We start from the raw sequence: 19872 nt of genomic DNA on the forward strand, positions 1-19872 counted from the left end.
GGGCCAGCATGTTTTTTCTTCCTTTTGTGGGAGACTGAAGAAGAATGGCTTATTTGAAGCTGCATTCAGTTAGAGATAAAACGCTAGATGCGTTTCCTCTTTAAGTTTCTTTTTGAAAGCAAGATTCCTAGGATATGTTTCTGAACTTATAAGAAGTGCTTGCTCTGTTTGCAAAAGCCAGTTTGGTGTAGTGGTTAAGAGTGCAGGACTCTAATCTGGAGAACTGGGTTCGATTCCCCACTCCTCCACTTGAAGCCAGTTGGGTTAGCCACAACTTCTAGGAGCTCTCTCAGCCCCACCCACCTCACAGGGTATTTTGTTGTGGGGATAATAACGACATACTTTGTAAACTGCTCTGAGTGGGTGTTAAGTCATCCTGACGGGCAGTACATAAATCTAATTATATATTATATTATATTATATTATATTATATTATATTATATTATATTATATTATATTATATTATATTATATTATATTATATTATATTATATTATATTATATTATATTATATTATATTATATTATATTATATTATATTATATTATATTATATTAGAGCAGAAACATCCTATGCAACTCGCTACCCAGAAAGCACAGCCAGAGGACAGAGAAATCCAGCCACCCCTTCCTCAAATTCTAGGTACATACCACACAACTTCTGGGGAGCAGAGGACTTTGGAGGCAAGCACTAACAATAGTTGCCAAGCAAGTCAAGCTAAATTTTTGTGGACAGTTGCCTGGGAACTAAGAACACAATTTCCTAGTAGAAGTACCTTGTTCTTTAAGATCTGTTTTACAAGGTGGGTGGGCGGCACTATATTGAGTGTCAATGAGACGTTACTGGACATATTATGTAAGAAATGGAAGTCAGTTCTTCTTTGGGACTTTGGGACTAATGATCCATGCAAGGGTTATTTTCAGAATGCTTCTTCCCTCCCACCCCCACCCACGTCTGTCACTGGGGGCTTAGCTGTCTTTCAAAAGAGGTGTAAACAGCAGCGACCTTTTTGTAGAGGGAGGGTTGCCAACTCCAAGATGGGAAATTCCTGAAGTTTTGGAGACTTGATCCGGGGATAATGCCACAGAATGCACTCTTCAAGGCTGCCATTTTCTCCAGGGGAACTGATTTCTCTTGTCTGGAGGCCGCTTGTAATTCTGGGAGATCTCCAGGCCCCACTGGGACGTTGGCAAACCTATACAGGAAGGGGTGGTCTGGAAAGACTGGCCTTGCTGCAAATCAAGAAATTCGGCCACCTCCTTTAATTGTCAGGCTGAAGAGAGGGTTTTGGAACTGGGCCCTCTCCTAGAAGTTATGCCTGCAAAAATTCACTCTGCCATGTAACTCCTGAAGAAACAGAGCCACTCTCTCTTGAATTGCCTTTGCCCCCCCCCCCCACTGAGGAGCAGAGAATCCCACCTTTGGTTGGTCAATGGGCCAAGCTAGAAGTGACGAATGTGATCGAATGGAGCGCAAGGGAAGAGAGAGGAATACATGTGAGTCTGTTCACTTGCCATTTAAGTGTGATTCATCACTTCTAGCTTGGCCCTAAGTTATATCCTGGAAGTCTTCAAAGGAGGCCAGAAGTGGAAATTTTGGCCGATTCAGCACACGTTGGATAATGCACTTTCAATGCACTTTATCAATCGTTGAGGCGGATTTCTTGTTCCGCACACAAAAAGATCCGTTCTAAATGATCTATAAAGAGGATTGGAAGTGCATTATCCAATGTGTGCGGAATCACTCATAATCAGGGCACTCCATTTACAAGGCACTTATCACAGGCCCAGATCGCATTAAGTTTGTTTCCCCCATAATCAATACTCAAAATTTGAGTATACCAGAATGCTGTTAATAGACGAAAACCCAAAGGTTACAGTGCGTCGTGCAAAGTTTTTCACGGCTGCTTACAAAATCCACCAGTTATGGAAGATATAAAAATGTGATAAAATGCTTTTATTGTATTTGTTGTTCAATATTTTTAGTAATTTGGGAGCTAATTTTTTTTTACCTTGATAATAAGAATGCTGTTTCATTTTATGCTGACCTAGGACCGCCCAGGTGAGCCTGATCTCATCAGATCTCAGAAGCTAAGCAGGGTCGGCCTTGGTTAGTAATTGGACGGGAGACCTCTAATGAAGTCTGGGGTTGCAGAGATAGGCGATGGCAAAGTATCTCTATTAGTCTCTTGCTTTGAAAATCCCACTGGGGTGTGTGTGTCACCATAAGTCAGTTATGACTTGAGGGCACTTGAAGCATGCATGTGCCTTGACCAGGATAGCCCAGGTGAGCCTGATCTCATCAGATCTCAGAAGCTAAGCAGGGTCAGCCTTGGTTAGCAATCGGATGGGAGACCTCCAACGAAGACCAGGGCTGCAGAGGCAGGAAATGGCAAGCCACCTCTGTTAGTCTCTTGCCATGAAAACCCCACCAGGGGTTGTCATAAGCCAGCTATGACTTGAGGGCACTCTCCACCACCACCAGGACCATTTTAATGAAGATTGTGATCGACTGTGATTGTGACTTTGTTTCAATCAGGGCACTCCATTTACAAGGCAATTGCCATAGGCCCGGATTGCTATAGCTTTGAAGAAGCTGTGGGTAAGGGGAGAGGAATAGCGTCTTGGCTTGGCTGAGTCAACAGGGCTGCAGTGCTGGAGGACGACATTGCCTCCTGGTTCCCTCCCACTCTGCAGTTTTAGGTGACTGAACGGGAGTGACTCCTTGACTGGGGCTTGGCTGGCAGCCATGTGCCGAGCTGATGACATGAGGCGATCAGCTGCTCTAGCTATTGTGCTCACACCACAGCCTTGGCAAGAGGCCTAGACCAGACTTGACGCAACATAAATACTTTGCTTCGACTACAGGAAGCAGGACTGTGGCGGCAAATTGAAGGCATTCCTGACAACTCATTCACCCCCTTTAAAAGGCCAAGATCACCCCCCTGCCCCCACCCACCCACCCCAAAGGAGAATTTAGAGGAGTTAAAGAAATGTTGCCCTGTCTGGGAAGAGTGCAGCCATGAGATGGGGGCTTCAGTTCTGGGGGATTTGGGGGGGGGGGCTGTCCTGCACTGGAAACAGACTGGGTGGGCAGGAGCAACCAGGAAAAAACAGAGTGTGGTGAATCCTGAATGCCATACCCGTTCGGTGTGAGAGCTGGGGCTACCTTTACTGCCCACCAGTCGCTTGTCCGGTTTCTTCTTAGCCACTTTTTACAAGGACTCTAAAATTCTTCTTCAGGACTTGGACTCCGGTACGACTCCCATGAAGTTTGAGCAACAGGGAGGTATGAATTGGTGGCTCTCTCGAAGCACGTGCCAGGGGTATGTCTGGGTGTTCTTAACCCACTAAGGTTCAGTGCGCCCACCAAGAAATGCCAAGAGACAGTCTGTCAAATCTGAAAATCAGCCATTTTATTGTAAACAAATAAAGCTTCAGCTCAGCATAGACAGATATTCAGTTCCATATTAGCAGAAATTATTGTTTTCAGTACACAAAGTATGGAAATATTAGAAGTGGAAAACGAAACCCCTATGCACAGTTCCAACAGCATCAGCGCATAAACAATGCACAATCATCAGTCTTGGCCATTCATACATCATTTTCCAGTTTCAAAAAGGGGAAGAAGGGACCCCCCCCCCAGCATGCTTGCTGCAATCTGATTGTTTGCTATTGCTGCTTGCGTCTTGAACAAGACTTTAAATCAATGGTCAGTCTGGCACAAACCAGCTAAACCAGAGGACTGTAGAACAAGTCAATTTAGTCCCCAAATGGTTTCCATCTCAGCACATCTGGTGTTAAATTGTCTTCTTCCTCAGTATCCCTTTTAAAGTTAGTAGCTTACCTATGAAGCAATGGTGGTACAGGAGACCAGAAAAAGTCTCACCTGCACGGCGACTCTAAATAGCAGCCAGAGCAGATGCCCGGTCTCTAAGCTGCGACTGGAATTGGTTCTTAGCAACACCAATAGTTAATTCCAGGTCACACAACAAAACACACAAACGCACACACCCCAAGAATGCTCCTCAGAGCTAATCTGCACTGCACACAACAACAGGAAAGCAACTATGGCTGGTTTTAAGTGATACAACTATTCTTTAACCTATCAGAAAATCAACTCTGTATGTTCAAAATAAAACCTTAACCCACAATTTAATGTAGGCAAATAATTCATGTAAAATATCCCTGAAAAGTTTTTTAAAAAATAATTTAGCACAGCTGAAAAAAATACTGTGGAGAGAACGGAGACTCCTGTCTGTTCAAGAAAAGATTAAGGCACCCCGAAACATTTGCTCATTCACCCCTCAAAGCGTCTAGAACATCCTTGGGAACAGTTTGGTTTATCTATTCAGCATCCAAATTTTCAAAATCTCCCACACCATGGTTAACCCCTCTTTCTGGCCCTGATTTCTTTCAGGGACGCTTTGGGACAGCATTCAACTTTTGCTGCCCTGGTATTAGGAGAAAGGCAAATAATTAGAACGGGACCAAAATGGGGTGGGTGGGAATATAGTGTGACAAGTTTTGCTCCTTATAAAACACGGCCCCTTGTTTGGTCAACAAAACTGCCACAGGAGGGTGAAAAAGTACCCTCAACCAGAGGAAGCATTGCTCTCCCTTCTGATGTGCCCAAATCTGATGGACTCATATAGTAATCGCTCTGTTAACAATTCTCTTGCGGGGGGAGGGCACCAAGGAAAACAGATAAGGGGTCAGCAAACAGGAGATAAATTAAGCAAAATTTTGGAACACACTCTGTCCCCCACCCCCGAACCCCTTTCTTGCAGTTAAAAGGTTTTTGCATGAGAGTTTGGCTCAGCAATACAATGAACCCAATGCACAACTTAGCTGAGTGCATCTTTGCACAAAGGGGGGCAGGCGTTCCATCAATACACCTACTGAATCCTGGATGGCCTGTAGCAAATTCAACACTAATTTTGGGGAAAGGAGACACACTACAGGAACCTTCGAGTTGTTTCTGAGGAAGTCAGATTCTTTCATCCATGACAAATGTATGCCACGAAGTCTCCATGCTCCAGCTAACTGCAACCAATGCTGGCCGTCCGACACATTCTCCAAACACCGATTGGCCACATTCATGATTTTCCTTTTTAGGTGCACGCCCCAGAAGTCAGAGGTGTTCACCCTAAAAAGATAATGTGTCAAAAGCTAGCAAAACTCTCTACTGTAAGCCTGTTCACCAAAGGTACACTTAAACAAAGGAAGAGGAAATGAATTAAGGGTGTTTGCAGGACAAGAAAGCCTGCTTCAGGTTGTGGCTCTTCACATTGCAAGCCGGTTCAGTGAGAGGGTGAAAGTGCAGAAGCACTTCCTTGTACCAAGCACTAAAAATGATGAAGGTTCTCAGGTGGCACAATCGGTCTCGAGCTAGGAGAGGTTTGTTATTCTCTGGTTTCAAGGGCCCGCTAGGGAAAAAGCTCCACAGCTGATGCCAAGTCTCCTTGTCTGCAGTGAACACATCTTGGCTGAGTTTCTCCTCGGGAGCAATCGGAACACAACAAGAGCCCTGTCGGGTCAGGCCACCTCAACTGGCTCCCTGTTTCCATCCCAGAAGTTTCTGGAAAGCCCTCAAGTAGGGCATGAAGCTCCCTTTCCTACACAGACAGGAATTCAGAGGCATACCAAATCATTTGCCTAATTCCCTTTGGAGCCAACAACGCAAGTGGCCCCTGATGACAATGAATTCCTGAAGTTACATCTGCGTTACACAAAGAAGTACTCTGCAATAATTGTACAGACCACCCACCCCCAACTATCTCAACTAAAGAGTCCAGAGTCCTTTGACTTTTTCCTTGCAACAAAGGTGCTTCCTTCGAATCCGTCCAGGAGCCCTTTTTCGAATGCCTGCAGGCCATATGAACGCTGCTCCCTTCATGCTAACCCAGCTACGGCTTGATGTTGACGTCTTTGTATCTGGCCAAGGGAGAAGTAAGCTGGTGCAATCAGAAATGCTTTGGCTGGTCGCCCAGTTCATGCTCGGGCACGTCCCAGCACGAAGGCTTCAGGGGCTTGGATACACTGATTTAGGGTACGGGACTGGTATTTCTTGGGCGTTTCTGCCTAAGTTTTGCTTTCTGTTGAAATGGATCATTTTAAAGCTGAGACTTCAGGTTAGTCAATGACCAGCTCACATCTAGAGAAACGGACGGCAGATTCTCTTCCTCCACCCTTACCGGAGTGTAGAAGAGGGGAATAAGAATGGCTGCAATGTTCAGTGGACTGTCAACGCCATGAATTGGTTTGCTCTTTAACCCTCCTGTTGACGCTTTGGTAGGACAACCAAAGAGCAGTATGTGTTTGAAACTGCTCATGTGTTGTTAAGGTGGCAGGATACAAAAGGACAGCTGAGATTCTGTGTCTTTAATAGTGTAGAAGAGGGAAATGGTGCAGACACAAGTTCTCTTATCCTGCATGACGAGGAGAGGGACAGAAAGGGGGAACTCCTGCTGCACAGATTTTGAAATGAATGAATCAACGGCACCTCTCCAGATTCCCTCTTGCACACAATGGCTGATGGTACGAATTCCTCCACACTTCTAGCTATCCCATTCACCACAGTTATGGGCTCTTACCCCTCACTAGGCCCAAATACTGATGTAGTAACTCCAGGTGTGTGACTGCTTTGAGTGAATGCTTTCTTACCTTCCACGGCTTAAAAAATTACCAAGTCTCTGTGCAAACAGTCCCCCTTCCTCAGACACCATGACATCACTTGCTCCAGGGCCACAATGACTGATTCGCCTTCTTTCAGAAGCTCCCTGCCAAGGAAGGGAGGGGCAGCTACATTTCTCCCTCCAGCCACGCTTTAAAAAAAAGGAATGCTTAAAAAAAAACAGCACCACCATGCCCTGGGAACTGATACAGCAGTGGGAAAAAAGGGCAAATGCCTTGATCTTTCAGCAGCCTGCCCCCTGCATTGCAGAATAGCACCCCAAAGGGAACCTATTGCTGCTCTTCTGGGCCCTTTGACATCAATCCTTCGCTAGCGGGGTCAGATAGAACATGAGTAACCATGGCATGCTGAATAGGAAAAACAAAACATGCAGCACCGTTGTCCACCTCAAGAAGAATCCGTTCTCCAGACTGAGTCTAGTTTTGGTCCCCATGCCTTCCACGACCGCCCTCTTTCTCCTTTCTGAGGAAGAATCCCATTCTCTGACATGCCCATGTCTCCACAACTAAGTCTGCTCCTGTGGAAACCAACCACGGGCTCTGCTGTTCAGCATTCCTAGGCAGGCTTCTTAGAATCCAGAGTCGGCCTCTCACTTTCAAAGGCCAGACACGGGAGAGGAAGAACAGCCACGGCTCCAGAGAGGCGGCAGATTCCCCCGGTTCCATTTGCCCAAACCAATCCCCCCTATTTCTGGGGAGGGAACAGCCTTTGAGGTCTTTTTCCTTTCTATTCCTACTCTAACCTCTAACACACACACCTTCTCTGTCTCCAGGAGACACCAAAGTCCTGGGCAGGAGAGATCACCTCATTTCTCTTCAAGAAAGAGAGACTTGGAGAAAGGACAGCTTTCCAGCTTCAAGAGCTAGACAGCTGGCCCTTCGTCCAGCATCCACTACTGCTATTGCTGTGGAAAGAAGTCTCCGGCTTTGGTGCAGCCATATTGGGGGATAGCTCACCTCTCTGATTGGCTACAGAGATGTCAGCAGGGGCAGGATGCTCTACTAGCTCTTAATGAGAAATGGAGCACACACAAACACACACTCACACGGAGACATTTTTTCATCAGGGAGACGGAGAGAAAGGCATCACCTACACCAGTACAGGAAAAGCTACAGGTCTCAAATACACTGGTTCAAAAGACAGAGCTGCAGGGGGTTAGAGTCATCACCTTAAAGCATCCTGATAACTGCTTGGTAGTTAAGTGAACGGAACATTAATCTTCTGCCCAGGCTCTTTGAAGGATGAGGTGGTCAAGAGCATGGGATGGGGAAGCCTTCAACCAGTCTTGTGGCTACCGTCCCCAGTCCGAATTTTCCGTGCCAGCACAGTTGCCTTGTCTACTCTTTTGCAGTCACTCGCCAAGCCGAGGTAGCACATGAGGTTGATGAAAGTCGTGGTCAAGTTCCACCGCCAGCCAAACTCACTGGTGGAGTAGTCAAAGGGGAAGGTGTGATGGTAGTTGTGGAAGCCTTCACCTGGGGACAGAGGGACAGGAAGAGAAACCTTCAGAGCAAGCAGAGCAGGTTGTCTTCCTTCAGATGCCCAAAGAGCAACTTTGGCTAATTCCGCACATGTTGGATAATGCACTTTCAATGCACTTTATCAATCGTTTGAGGTGGATTTTTTATTCCGCACACAACAAAAATCCGTTCTAAATGATCTATAAAGAGGATTGGAAGGGCATTATCCAACATGTGCGGAATCACTCATTATCTTCCTGCTAGGGCTCAGTTCCAAACGCTTCCTATCCCTGCAGCCCTTCGCTTTACAGTTCTGCTATGTGTCCAGTCTCAATTAGCACCAGATATTTCTCCAGACACAACTGAGGGATAAATGCCTCCTAAAAACCTTCTTAGGATAGCGCTTGAGAAAGAACAAAGGACCAGCCAGAGAGGTGGAAGAAAGTTATCTTAAATAAACGGTTGAGAAGTCAGGGGAGATTCATGCAATTTGCAAGGGGAGATTGCAAAACTGCTAAGTCCCAGATAAGGCGCACGAAGTTGAGGGCATTGCTTTGCCTTTCAGTGGCCTGCTCTATGTTGTGCTGGTAACTGATGCCACCTCCCCTCACCTCCCAATATCCCTTGAACGCTCGCTGATCAGTCACCACAATGCTTCACTGTCCATTGGAAAGAGAGCATAGAACACTCAAGCAACGTGGAAAACTGCTGTCAACTCCAAATCCTTTCTGAGATCTTCAAATCTGATCCTTGGAGGCACAGTTGCCATTTCAATAGAAGAACTTCAGTGCAGAAATTTGGGCCTGGAGCTCTCACTTTAAGTGAGGCCTGATTCGCACATACACGCGGGCCACCTGAAAAGCAACTGTGCAGTAGTTTCTCCATGTGGCAATGATACAACCTATTATAGTAATCAAAGCATGGATAACTGTGACAACATCACTTCGTTTAGAGGAAGAGGCTGTAGTTGCCATAATAACTAAAGTTAGGAACGGCTGAGGAAGAATCCTCTGCAGCTCTGCTTCGACTTTAAAGAAGAGCCTAAAGACAAAGAGTGCCTGACAGTCCTTTCCTACTCACTGAGGGGGAAAACGTGTGAAAAGCCCACAGCCAGTCCTACCACCTCTGTGCCCCAACATACCGAAAGCTGCAAAGACAACCAAGCGGTTTTCCCGGGGATTGATGCGTTGATCGTAGGGCCGATTGCCATATATGTGGGCAGCGCTGTTCACCAGCCACGTGCCGTTAAGGATGATGGCGTAGCGGAGGATGGCGGCCACCAAGAAGCTGTTCCAAAAGGTTTCTCCCCAGAAGTACCAAGGCACAAAGGTAGGCAGAAAGAAGCACAGAATCACTAATGAAATCTTGTAATACCTGTCAGAAAAGGAGGATAAGTTGCAGTGCAGCATATGTTGGGGAGATGGGGGGGGAGATCACAGTAGAATTCTCAAGGTTCGAAATCCAAACATTTTCAGTTTTACCGCTGAATTCAGCGCATGATAGATAGATATGTATTTGCATAAATGCACAAACTTCAGTATGTTTTAGCCCTAAACCAAGGATGAGGAAGTTCAAACTACTGTTTTAGACTATTCAAAACTGGAATCTATAGATCTTGAATTATGAACACTTAGCAGATTTTGAATGTACATGAAATGTCACACATTCCTTGTCGCCTCCCCCCACCGCCACTCCTTTTGCTCACCTTCTCTGGAACATCACAACTTTGTCTGCCTCCAGGTCAGACAGGTCCAATTTCTTGCCCTTCTCGATGACGTCTGGGTGTTTGCGTACCAGCAGCCAGCCGACATGGGAGAAGAAAAAGCCCCGACTTGCATTGTGGGGATCTGCGTCCGTTTCGGAGAATTTGTGGTGGGCACGGTGGTCTCTGGACCACTCATAAATATCATTCTAGATGAAATACAGCCACATGGCCAAATATATTAATGATGTTATGTGCTGCACAACTTGTCCTTGTCTAGCACACTATTATATCCTTCCCCGGTCTCAAAGTCGATGACAATACTTCCTTATCCTGCATCCTTGATAAAAGCCCTATTCCCAGTTAACAAAGGGGGAACTGAGGCCGACGTGGAGAGTGAAAAGCTCAGGTCAGTCCAAGGACTCCCTGATAATCTGGGACTTGAACCCAGCTCTTCCACACCCTGCTGCATATGCAAGGGAGCAAACCAAATTGTTACCAAGAGCCATTAGGGGGCAGAACATTTCCTGTTATATGCTTTCAATGAAATTGAATATGGAATTTGGTCACAACGCCCTTCTTCCGTATGCCATTCTCACCTGAAAAGCCATGGAGTTGGCAATAGCCAAGCCAATCCGGAGAGGCAAGCTGGCTTTGTAAGACCGATGACTCCAAAGACGGTGTGCTCCAGCTGTGATTCCCAAGCCGCTTATGATGAGGTACACAAATCCTTCAACAAGTAAAGAGTCAAGAGGAAGTCAGTTTGGTTGAGCTTAACAGAACTCTTCATTGGGCTGGACGTGACAAACTTCCACTAAACAGCTGCTCATTGAAAGAGTGCAGTGGAAGGGCCTGTGGGGGGAGTTTACAGGAGACAGAAAGCCTTGGCCATCCTTCATAATAAATTGCTATATATCAAACGCCACTAGGCAAAACACGGCTGGTGTGTTAAATCGTTTTATGGAGCCTTCAGAAATGTCTAAGAAAGAACTATCAAGGTGTGCTCTGTGCCTTAACTTTGGAAAAGACATGTTTCGTCCCAACACTTTCGTTGCTTAGGCAAATTAAAAATGCTTCATCCTTCTTCCGTAATATTTTGGAATGTCTATTATCTTTGTGTCCACATAACGCCCATTAATGAATTCCCAGGTCTTTACACAAGACCTTATGGAGGGTGGTTTCAAGTGTGAGGCCACTTCTTGATGTCAAGGCCTTAGCATTCTGTTCCTTTGTCCCTACCAGACTTTATTGTTGTTGTTGTTGTTATTATTTATTCGATTTATATTCCGCAAGCCCACAGAAAATTGTTCAGATGCAAAGGGGAAGGAAGTATTTTTTAATGGTTCAAAAGACAGTGGAGGGACACCTCATACACTTTTCAACCTATTTAACCGCTCACAACATTTCTCAGAAGGCCCGTTTCCACGTTTGCAGGCTACAATTAATCCCCCCCAAAGATCTCTGAGAACACAAAATCTCACTTAGCTGAACAAAAGGACAGAGCAAAATAATTAGACAATTGTGAAGAGACTGAAAAAGGAACATTAGAGCACTACTTTCTTACCCCACAGCAAGGTGGCGAACTTTGTGGCAGGAATGATGAAAATGGCATACAGGGCAGCTAGGTGGAGTAGTCCCATGAGGATGATGTTCCTCCAGACGTAGACTGTGGCAGGCTTGGGGCCCGTTTTCTCACGATAGGTCTCATCAAAAATGTCATCCGTCATACCTCTCCCAGCTCCCAAATCTTCATACACGGGATGGTCCTTCTCCATGTTGGGACGATCCTTCTCCGTGTTAGCCACCCCATTCTGGGCCACGTGAGGAAAGGCAGTGGAGAAATTTGGGGGGTACTGGCATGAAAAGGAAAAGGAAGAAAGACATGTCAAAGCTCCAGAGAGGATCAAGAATCAGGAGTGGCTTGCTATTCACTCAGCCCTTGTGAACTGGCCCCTGCATGTCGCAACTGCTTCAAGTCATCTCCACACAGGCCTCAGTAAGCAAAGTGAAAGGAAAGAGAGAGTAAAGTATCTTCAAGTAGTGCTGAAGAGTAGCAACTGAGGACTGAGGAATCTAACAGAGGGAGGGAAGCTCAGACCTAAAGCCTTGAAGAGCAACAGATGCAAGTCAGTCCTGTGGGGCTTGCTTCTAAGTAAACATGCGCTGGAACAGGCTGCAAGTCCCTGAACAAAAGCCCCACGCACCAACTGCAGAAAGAACTAAAGTACTTAAGGCATACGTTTGTACTTTATTTATGTATATCCTGCTTTTCTCCCCAGGAATGTTGTTGTACAGCATGCTGTTGGTTACTTAATGATTGGTGAAATTTAGCTAAGGCGGTCACCCAAGTAAAGAAACCTTTGTTTTAATCATTATTCTAGATTAATTAAACCAAAAACTGATCTCTTGCATGGGTCCAATCAGTCACCAGCAGGGCCACTGAGAGGAATCACAGGTAAAAAAAATTCCAGCATCACCTTGGGGGCCAGGACGGTGAGCAAGTGACGCTGGGGGGGTGACAGCAGCACACTTGTTCTAAGATGTTCTTGTTCTTTATGTATTCTTCCATAGATTCGCAACACAAAGGTAACCAGAAACTAACATGACCCCAAAATTGCCAGGTACACTTGAGCCTTATCTCATAGTGCCAGTGCAACCCTAGACAGAGTTCCACCCTTCTAAACCCACTGCCTTCAATGGATGTAATTCTGCTTAGGATTGTGTGCAATTTGGTTCAGTATTCAGTCAAAATTACCAACTTTTACCTGAGGAACAGCAAGCAAACACTGTTTCCCGCCTTTTTAACCAGATGGGAGGGGGGAGTGAGTGGCCAATCCTTGCAGCAACTCTCCTTCTCTGGCCAATGGGATTCTCAGGAAGGAGAGTGCCTTTTTTAAAACTGCCTGTCAGCCGCCATTTTGCTCTGGCCTGGAGACAGAGGGAGATGCAACTGCTGCCTCTCTGTCTCTATGGCCTAGGCCTCTGGCTGGCCTGCTTTGAACTGCAACTGCCGCCATTCCTGGAGTGAGAGATTCCTGCTGCTGAGTCCTGCGCTTGGTTGGGGGGACTTCTGAGTCTGCTGCTACACTCGAGGACTGGTTGGACAGTCTTTAGACTCATTGGGGGTTTTCTCTCTTTTGGGTGGAGGGGGTTGGCCTGGTGTCCGGGAGAGAAAGGGGTTGGGCTTTTGTGTACCGGGGGCTTTGATTTCCGGCTTTATATTTGCTTCTTGTCCTTCTGAGGGGAGGGAGGGTGTTTTATTCTGTTTTGTGGGTAATTTGTTGTTTGGAGTTTTATAATTCCTGTTCATTTATTAAATTCACTTCTTCCTCCTCCTGTAGGTGCTTTCTTTGCTGCAAATTTTTGCTCATTGTTCTTGGGGGGGGGGGGCTGTTTCCCCCTGTTCTTTCTTTCTTTTCTTCCTTCCTTTCAAATGTGTATTCCGCCCTCCCCGCGAGCAGGCTCAGGGCGGATAACAAGGTATTAAAAATACAATTAAAATACAATTAAAAATTCATGTTCATTTGGTTGGTGATTTCTTTGCTGGCTATGGCCTAACAAAACTTTGATTTTGTTAAGGGGTACAACTGTTACTGATTGTTGCTTTTCTGAGGAGGGGGTGTTTGTTGGGGTACTTCTTTGTTCACATAAATTACCTAGTGGTGTTTGGGTGTACTTTTTGAGTATCCTGAGAGGGTTGTGAAATGAAACTTGAGGGCGTATTTAGAGGACAGTCAGGAATAGGTCCCCCGCTTATAAAATGCCTCAGCCTCCTGGATAGCACCCTCAGTTTCCCCCATAGAGAAGAATGGAGATTGGAGGTGGCTGAGGGCACTTTTTTAGGGGGTCATAAAATCCCCCCCCCCTCCCGGAGTTCAATCTTAATTAAACTCGGGGTGTAGTTAGAGAACAGTTAGGAATTGGTCCCCTGCAAATTTGGTGAAATTCTGTCCAAAAATGACCCCTCCCCCAGGCCACCAGAAATTTCCAAATTGATTTTTCCCATAGAAAACAATGGCCAAATTTTACCAGCTTTTTTCCTGTGGAAATAATCGAGCCCGAATCAACTGGATTTTTTTCCTATACACATCCCTAGCAACCACTGTAACACCTTCCTATTCAACACACTGCCCCGTTGAGGGCAGCACTCATATCCAATGAAACTCTGCTAGAACTTCCCTCTTGGGTTTGTAATATTCTGCCTTGTTAGTGTTGCCAGCCTCCAGGTGGGACCTCCCAGAATTACCCCTGATCTCCAGGCTACAGAGTTTAGCTACCCTGGAAAAAAATGGCTGCTTTGCAGGGCAGACTCTATGGCAACACATTCCTGCCAAGGTCACACCCCAAACCCCAGGCTCTACCACCAAGTCTCCAGGAATTTCCTAACTTGAAGTTGGCAACCCTACTGTCAACATGAATGCTCTGAATCATACCAATTTCCTGAAAATAAAATGAATGTAAAACCTTTTTTAGGCAGAAGAGAAGGCACTCTTACATTAGTCTGAAATGTTCTCTATCTCAAGGAATGCTAATCTTTATACTCTGCCTGATTAAGAGGTTTGATATAATTCAAAAGCTCGCACCTATTACCAGCATAAAATATAATTAATATAAATCACACTATCCAGTCAAAGTTAAGCAGTGTCCGTTCCCAGACTGTATTAAGTTTGGAGAGCCAAGGATACACTCAATAGTGGAGATTTAAGAAGTGCAGAACCTTAATATACAAGTCCATGAAATCAACAGGATTCCAAAGTGTTTATGTGAGCCTGGCTGGACTGTGGGCAAAGTTTTTGCACTCTCCTTTAGGACACAGGGAGCCGTTTCTCACAAAAGAAGCTAATATTATCAGTTTGAATAATCAAAAGGAAATTCAAGCCACGGCTTGGGATGCTGAAAGATCAGCACAGAAATACAGTATCTGATCAGGACAAAATAAAGGAATGATGGAAACAATACACTGAAGAACTATACAGAAGAGATGGAAGGATGACAGATACCTTTGAAGAAGAGTCCTTTGATGAAGAACCAGAAATCTTAAAAAGTGAAGTAAAAGCTGCACTCAAAGCAATTGGGAGAAACAAAGCACCTGGAGTAGATGGAATACCAATATAGAGCTATTTCAAGCTACAGAAATGGAGTCCATCAAAATCTTAACAAGCATCTGTCAACAAATATGGAAAACAAAACAATGGCCCACAGACTAGAAACACTCAGTCTACATTCCAATTCCAAAAAAGGGGGATGCCAAAGAGTGTAGCAATTATCGGACTATTGCGTTAATATCCCATGCAAGCAAAGTGATGCTCAAGATTCTACAGCAAAGACTCTTACCATTTATGGAATAAGAAATGCCAGATGTTGAAGCTGGATTCAGGAAAGGAAGAGGCACTAGAGACCACATCACAAATTTACAACGGCTAATGGAACATACCAGGGAATTTCAGAAGAAAATCAGCATGAGTTTTACAGATTACAGCAAAGCTTTTGCTTGTGTGGATCATGAAAAGCTATGGATGGTGTTAAAAGAAATGGGGTGCCACAACATCTGATTGTTTTGATGCGCAACCTGTACTCTGGACAAGAGGCTGTTAAGACAGAATATGGGGAAACAGAATGATTTCCAATTGGCAAAGGTGTCAGACAAGGATGCATATTATCTCCCTACCTGTTCAACCTCTATGCAGAGCATATCCTAAGGAAAGCTGGATTAGATCTAGAAGAAGCTGGAGTAATAATTGGTGGAAGGAAAATTAACAGTTTGAGATATGCAGATGATACCATGTTACTGGCAGAAAATAGTGAAGACTCGAAACAACTACTGATGAAGGTTAAAGGAGAAAGCGCCAAAGCAGGATTACAGCTGAACATCAAGAGGATGACTACTGAGGAGTCACACAATTTTAAAGTTGACTATAAGGAAATTGAAATTGTCCAAGATTTTCTATTCCTTGGCTCAATCATCAACCAACAAGAAGACTACAAGGAGGAAATCAGAATGAGATTGAGACTTGGAAGAACGGCTGTGAGGAAGCTAGATAAGATCCTTAGAGATAAAGATGTCTCTCTGGGAACCAAGATCAAAATAATCCAGACAATGGTATTCTCCATTACGATATATGCATGTGAAAGTCGAACAATGAAGAAAGCTGACAGGAAGAAAATTGATTCATTTGAAATGTTGTACTGGAGGCCAGTTCTGCGAATACCATGGGAACAGCCAAAAAGACAAATATGTGGGCACTAGATCGGAGGCGACTTGACAGCACATAACAGACACATCTAATTAATAAACATCGGGAAAATGCACAAACACATAAAGGCCAGCCTAGTTTGATGAAACTACAGGCAAGCTTTTGTGCTTCACTGAGCTTTTCTCAGGCGAATGGGGACACTCACGTGTCAGCCCTTTGTTTCAGGATGGTATTGCAAGTATAGGAACCATCCACACATAGCAGGCGATTGGACCGATGGAGAATTCTGAGTTAGCATAAGACCCTTGGCTAGATGGTGCAGCGGCATAAGCCGGACGAAGCAATATTGCTGCTCTGATGTTATTTTAATTCTCAGCCCGCAGTCAGCGCCCCGTCCCTGAGCACGACCGCTGCAAGCATCCTTCTTGCGCTCGGAGCAGCCGTGCAGAATGCCCGGGATGCTCCCTGGAGCCTCGAAACGGGCAGCGGTCAGGCGGCCTCCCCGGGCACGGCTAGCAAGGCGCTTTCCGGGCTTCTCCGCCTCCCGCTCGGCTTCTCGCACCCTGACCGCGTCCTGCTTGCAGACAGCGCTGCAGCAGCTGCAACCACCAATTGGGTTTGCATTCCCACCGGGCCTCGGGACGACGCTCGCCCCGAACCGCACATGGAGCTCCTCCTCGAGCCCCTGAGTGCCGAGCTCGTCCGGCCCCCGGCGCGGCCCCCTTGTGCGGGATTCGCTCGTCGGCCAGGCACTCACCTCCCCCTGGGCGAGATGGGCAGGCATGGGGAGAGGGCTCGCTCCGCTCGGCGTTTCCTACTGCAGACGGTGCGCGCCGGTTTTTCCCTCCTCGCCTCTGACTTGCACTGCTCCGGTGCACTGCCGCCGCCGCCGCCTTTCCCACCGAGAATGAGAATGCTCTGCAAGCTGCCTAGCTGCTGCTGCTGCTGCTGCTGCTGCAGCGGCCCCCGTTTCGTTTGGCGAGCTACCTAAGCGCCCGCTGCCCTGAACTGGGCTTTTTCAGCGCGCATTTTCCCCAGCGGGGGTCCCTCCCTCGCCTCTGCAGGGTCCAGCCAGCCGCGCGCGCGCCGGTTGAGCGAGTTGCTGCGACGCTCGGAATGGTTGAATCCGGGCGAAGAGGCCGGGCTGGGCTCCCATTGGCTGGCGGGAATTGGGAGCCGCCGCGATGCGTCCTCGGCATTGGCTGCCCGCGACCTGTTTTTGCACGCCGGGGGCGGCAATTACACGGCCTCGCTGGTGGCTCCCGGAGGGTAGGGCCGGCCGCCCGCTCGGGTCTCGGGAAGGCGCAGACCGAGAGTGACCCTGGCGGACCGAGGGGGCCGGGAAGGCCGCCGGGGCGCTCTGCCATCCCTTCATGCCTACGCCCAGGCGTGTTTCTGCCGCTGGCGCGAAGGGCCTGACTCTGCCTACGCTGCAGAAGGAGCTGTAGGACCCTCTCCCCAATGCGGGGAACGAGCGCGCAAGGGGGTGCGGTGGGGAGAAGTGGGACGCGAAGCCTGGAGTCGAACTCCCGCTCTGCTGGGCCAGACGCTTGCCTACCTCGCTGAGGTGTGGTGAGGAAGGTCGGATTAAGAAAGAAGAGGTCCATCCAGGGAGACCCCAGTGGCTTCTGATCACTACGGCCTGGACCCAGCGCTGGATATATGCGCGAAGCTAGGAAAGCTTCGCTTTAGGGCTATAGACTTCTAAGACAATGTGCCTAAGCAGGGGCACATTGGTGGGTTGGAGGGTGTCAGAAGTGACTCCCACCTCCCTGTGAACAGGAGCTGGCTAATGTGGGGCTCCCCAGAGTCAGTCCCAAGTGTGCAGTGGAACTGCTGCAGGCTAATCCCCTGATTTTGGCCCAAGTTACACAGGTGCTCTGGCATCAGGACAGGCTGGGTCGGCCTCCCTCCCCCAGGCCCCTCAAGCACACCTTTCCCACCTGCCCCCTACCAGGCCTCTTCTTCAAGTGGCTGGCTAAGCAGTCATGACTACAAGACGGCCAAAGATGTGTAATGTCTTATGGGTAAACATCAAAACAGAGCTGGAAGGGAGCTCAAGGATCATTGTCCAACCATCTGCACATCGCAGGAAATTCACAGCTATCTGCCCCCTTTGCCTCCACCAGCAACCCTGCTGTATGCTGAAGGAAGGCAAAAAACCCTCCAGGTATACTGGAGTGGGAGGGGGAAGCATGCGCTGCTGGACTTCTCATCAGTGAGGCTGGAGGGCTGTTGAACTGTTGAGGGGGGCAGAATTTCTCCAGACCCACTCTCCCCACCAGTGAAGACTGGTCCACAGCACCTGGCATGGAGGGAGGGCCAGTAGTAGCTTATTTGGCTTTTTTGTCTGACCAGTGCTGCCAAAAGATAACTTGACTAATCTCTGATGAAATACTTTCCCAGGAAAGAGGAGAGATACTTAAGCGGGGTATAACGCCATAGAATCCACTCTTCAAGGCTTGTCATTTTCTCCAGAGGAACAGATCTTCAGGCCCCATCTGAACGTTGGCATACCTATACATGAAGGGGGTCTGGATGCCCGGCAGGATTGGCCTTGGTGCAAAGCAAGACATTTGGGCTCCTCCTTTTAATTGTCAGGTTGAAGAGAGGATTTTGGAACTGGGCCCAGTTTTCATTCCAAGAAATTGTGCCTCCCAAGATTTACTCTGTAACTCCTGAAGTTACAGGAGTCACACTCCTTCTTTGCCTCTGCACGCTCCCCCCCCCCCTGCCATTGAGGAGCAGAGAATCCTGCCTTTAGTTGGTGCAAGTGACATCCTGGAAGTCTTTAAAGGGGGCCAGAAGTGGAAATATAATCAGGGCACTCCATTTACAAGGCAATTGCCATAGGCCCGGATTGCTATAGCTTTGAAGAAGCTGTGGGTAAGGGGAGAGGAATAGCGTCTTGGCTTGGCTGAGTCAACAGGGCTGCAGTGCTGGAGGACGACATTGCCTCCTGGTTCCCTCCCACACTGCAGTTTTAGGTGACTGAACGGGAGTGACTCCTTGACTGGGGCTTGGCTGGCAGCCATGTGCTGAGCTGATGACATGAGGTGATCAGCTGCTCTGGCTATGGTGCTTGACACCACAGCCTTGGCAAGAGGCCTAGACCAGACTTGACATGACGTAACACTTCGCTTTGGCTACCTCTACCTTTACAGGAATCGGGACTGGCTGCAAATGGAAGGCATTCTTTACAGCTCATTCATCCCCCTTTAAAAGGCCAAGACTCCCCCCCCCAAACACACACACACAAATGCTCTTCATGGTACATCAGCATTACAGTTCCCTTGAAGACCAAGCAAAGCAAGCTGACTCAAAGAAGAATTTAGAGGAGTTAAAGAAATGTTGCCCTGTCTGGGAAGAGTGCAGCCATGAAATGGGGGCTTCAGTTCTGGGGGATTTGGGGGGGGGGCTGTCCTGCACTGGGTGGGCAGGAGCAACCAGGAAAAAACAGAGTGTGGTGAATCCTGAATGCCATACCCGTTCGGCGTGAGAGCTGGGGCTACCTTTACTGCCCACCAGTCGCTTGTCCAGTTTCTTCTTAGCCACTTTTTACAAGGACTCTAAAATTCTTCTTCAGGACTTGGACTCCGGTACGACTCCCATGAAGTTTGAGCAACAGGGAGGTATGAATTGGTGGCTCTCTCGAAGCACGTGCCAGGGGTATGTCTGGGTGTTCTTAACCCACTAAGGTTCAGTGCGCCCACCAAGAAATGCCAAGAGACAGTCTGTCAAATCTGAAAATCAGCCATTTTATTGTAAACAAATAAAGCTTCAGCTCAGCATAGACAGATAATTCAGTTCCATATTAGCAGA

General features: G+C 47.2%; 1 protein-coding gene across 2 annotated transcripts in view; it reads right to left on the reverse strand.

Annotated features, from left to right (window-relative positions):
• Positions 1-4508: 4508 nt before the first annotated feature.
• LOC129332124 (acyl-CoA desaturase-like) overlaps positions 4509-19872 on the reverse strand; it is a 29531-nt gene continuing 14167 nt past the window's right edge. The window contains exons 1-6 of one of the 2 annotated variants that reach the window (XM_054982976.1): positions 16808-16941; positions 11421-11709; positions 10456-10586; positions 9860-10065; positions 9296-9528; positions 4509-8169 (exon numbers count right to left, since the gene is read on the reverse strand). In XM_054982976.1, coding sequence (XP_054838951.1) covers positions 7970-8169; positions 9296-9528; positions 9860-10065; positions 10456-10586; positions 11421-11709; positions 16808-16834 — 1086 coding nt within the window. In that variant the 5' untranslated portion in view covers positions 16835-16941 and the 3' untranslated portion in view covers positions 4509-7969. Of the gene's footprint in view, positions 8170-9295; positions 9529-9859; positions 10066-10455; positions 10587-11420; positions 11710-16807; positions 16942-19872 lie in introns of those variants that run through there. The other variant, XM_054982975.1, reaches the window with a different exon arrangement.

The sequence above is a fragment of the Eublepharis macularius genome, chromosome 6 (genome assembly GCF_028583425.1).
Source record: "Eublepharis macularius isolate TG4126 chromosome 6, MPM_Emac_v1.0, whole genome shotgun sequence".
NCBI lineage: Eukaryota > Metazoa > Chordata > Lepidosauria > Squamata > Eublepharidae > Eublepharis > Eublepharis macularius.